The 2,500-nt window shown below is 45.2% G+C and overlaps 1 protein-coding gene across 1 annotated transcript in view; it reads left to right on the top strand.

Annotated features, from left to right (window-relative positions):
- LOC143298714 (glutamate receptor-like) overlaps positions 1 to 2,500 on the top strand; it is a 182,716-nt gene that overhangs the window by 78,134 nt on the left and 102,082 nt on the right. The window contains exon 2 of the mRNA XM_076611623.1: positions 554 to 709. Within this exon, the coding sequence (XP_076467738.1) occupies positions 554 to 709 (156 nt within the window). The remainder of the gene's footprint in view (positions 1 to 553; positions 710 to 2,500) is intronic.

Raw genomic sequence — 2,500 nt, 5'->3', positions numbered from 1 at the left:
TCATGTGTTTCTCTGTGTGTTGCAGGATGGATATTTGACAACAACACAGTCCTTGATCATGTGTTTCTCTGTGTGTTGCAGGAGGGATATTTGACAACAACACAGTCCTTGATCATGTGTTTCTCTGTGTGTTGCAGGAGGGATATTTGACAACAACACAGTCCTTGATCATGTGTTTCTCTGTGTGTTGCAGGATGGATATTTGACAACAACACAGTCCTTGATCATGTGTGTTGCAGGAGGGTCATGTGTTACGTGCTTATCTGTGTATTTCAGGAGAGATTTGTGACAACACAGTCCTTGATCATGTGTTTCAGTGTGTGTTGCAGGAGGGATATTTGACAAAAACACAGTCCTTGATCATGTGTTTCTCTGTGTGTTGCAGGAGGGATATTTGACAACAACACAGTCCTTGATCATGTGTTTCTCTGTGTGTTGCAGGAGGGATATTTGACAACAACGCAGTCCTTGATCATGTGTTTCTCTGTGTGTTGCAGGAGGGATATTTGACAACAACACAGTCCTTGATCATGTGTTTCTCTGTGTGTTGCAGGAGGGATATTTGACAACAACACAGTCCAGGTGCTGACAGCCTTTCTGCATGAAGTACAGTTGTATAACGCGGACTTCTCGCTCAACCACAGGTTCAGACTGAGCAATGAAACCTCCATTCTTGACGTCACGGATAGTTTTGCCGTCAGCAATGCACGTGAGTGACTGGTAGTTTCTCTAGCTTCTGTCATGAGACTCCTCTTTTGTTCATTTGTTTGCTTGGTTTTGATGTTTTCGTTATTCTTGTGTTTACAACAGTGATAGTTATCATGTTCCGTGTTTCTGTTAACATGATTGACATTACCTGCCCTCCTCTCTCTCTCTCTCTCTGATGCCATGCACGTGTCTGCTTCTTCCTCCCTCCTCTCCCCTGTCTCCTCCCATCACCCCTTCCTCATTTGTTCTTGCTCCTTTGCAGAAGTTTTAAACCGTGTTGTATCTCTCTCTATCTGTCTCTGTCTCTCTCTCTCCGAAGGGGGGAGGGGGTCAAAGGTGAGCCGTCTCGGTGAGGACGCACTTTTGTGAGCTCCTGCGACTTTGCTATATTTACTTACCAAGGTGTTTTCCAGTTGTAGTTCTTTGTGTATGAGGTTAGTACTGTATCATGCCCGAGTCACCGTTGCAACTGAGAGGTGTGTGTGTGGTAGTTTTCTGCCAGTCGACATGACTCCCATGTTCAACTGAGCAAACGTTAAGGCCGCCATGTATCAGCGAATGTTGACCTTACGAAACAGAACGGACTGCGTCACGGCAGGTATGCTCCTCTTTCTGTTGTACATTGGAAGTTTGATCCATCAGTGTGGTGACATTGAACTGATCACCGGACCTCCAATACAAGACTCTTTGAGACAGACACGAGTGATGAGTGGTGGACAAAGAGAGACCAAACGATAAGTGAAAAACTGACTGATGACCTCACTGTTCATTAAAGATGTTATGTCAATTTTGTTAAATTATAGTGCAAAGTTCGATTACGGGGGTTACCTGAAAATCACATGATAGATTTGAAGGAGTCGTAATCTGACTTTAAACTTTAAAGTAGAAAGTACGAAGAAAAAAAAAAAAAGATTTGGAAGGTCGATCAAAGCGCAGTAACTTGATTTCCTATGGGATACCGAGAGACAAAGACGAAACATGACCAGACTGTGATGAACTGGTCTATGAGATGCTTGTACATAATTTAGGTGTGTCAGAAACTGTACAGTCTGACAGAGTACACAGTGTGAAAGCCAATCCCAAGTCCCGCATCGTTGCAAGCTGTACTTTCTTCAAAGATACGGAGAAAATTCTGAAAGAAAGAAGTAAGCTAAAAGGAAGTGGATTATTCATCGTTGAAGGTTTTATCTGTTAAAATCAGAGAAATCAGGAGGAAACTGACCCCTCATCTTCAGGCAGCCAGAGACCAGAGACAGAAAGTCACCATGGTGTACCATCACTTGGTGATCGAGGGGGGAAATGTACTACTTAGACACGTCGCATACTGAAAGAAGTCACACAGGATTTCGGCCGGCCCACTGAACTATTTCATATTTTGCACATCAGTGATGTACACCTTTTTTGTGAACATGCCAGTTTTGATGCGAGACATATACAAAACAGGGACAAATTTAAGCTTATCACGGGTGGAGATTATGTGTGTGAATCGCGGACCGAACGGTGGCTGGCAAGAAGTCAGCCATGACACCTGTGTCAGATGACGGGGAACTTGTTGCCAGCAGGGGTGTGGACAGCGTGCTGACCTGGCCTGTGACAGGCAGGTGGGTGTTCAAACTTTCAAGGAGCAGGTGAATCACAACGGGGCGACTGATGAACACTTTCCGGTGTCGTCCTAAATCTTCCCCCTCTTCAGTATGTCCCCCGGGGGACGTGTCAATGTTGTAAAATGACCACCTGGAGGACGTTCTGGGACGTCCCCCCCTCGCCTCCCCCGCCTCCCCCCTGTGTGTAT

The sequence above is a fragment of the Babylonia areolata genome, chromosome 24, assembly GCF_041734735.1.
Source record: "Babylonia areolata isolate BAREFJ2019XMU chromosome 24, ASM4173473v1, whole genome shotgun sequence".
NCBI classification, from domain to species: Eukaryota; Metazoa; Mollusca; class Gastropoda; order Neogastropoda; family Buccinidae; genus Babylonia; species Babylonia areolata.
The sequence above is the reverse complement of the archived record's forward strand: the minus strand, read 5'-3'. Positions and strand labels throughout refer to the sequence as shown.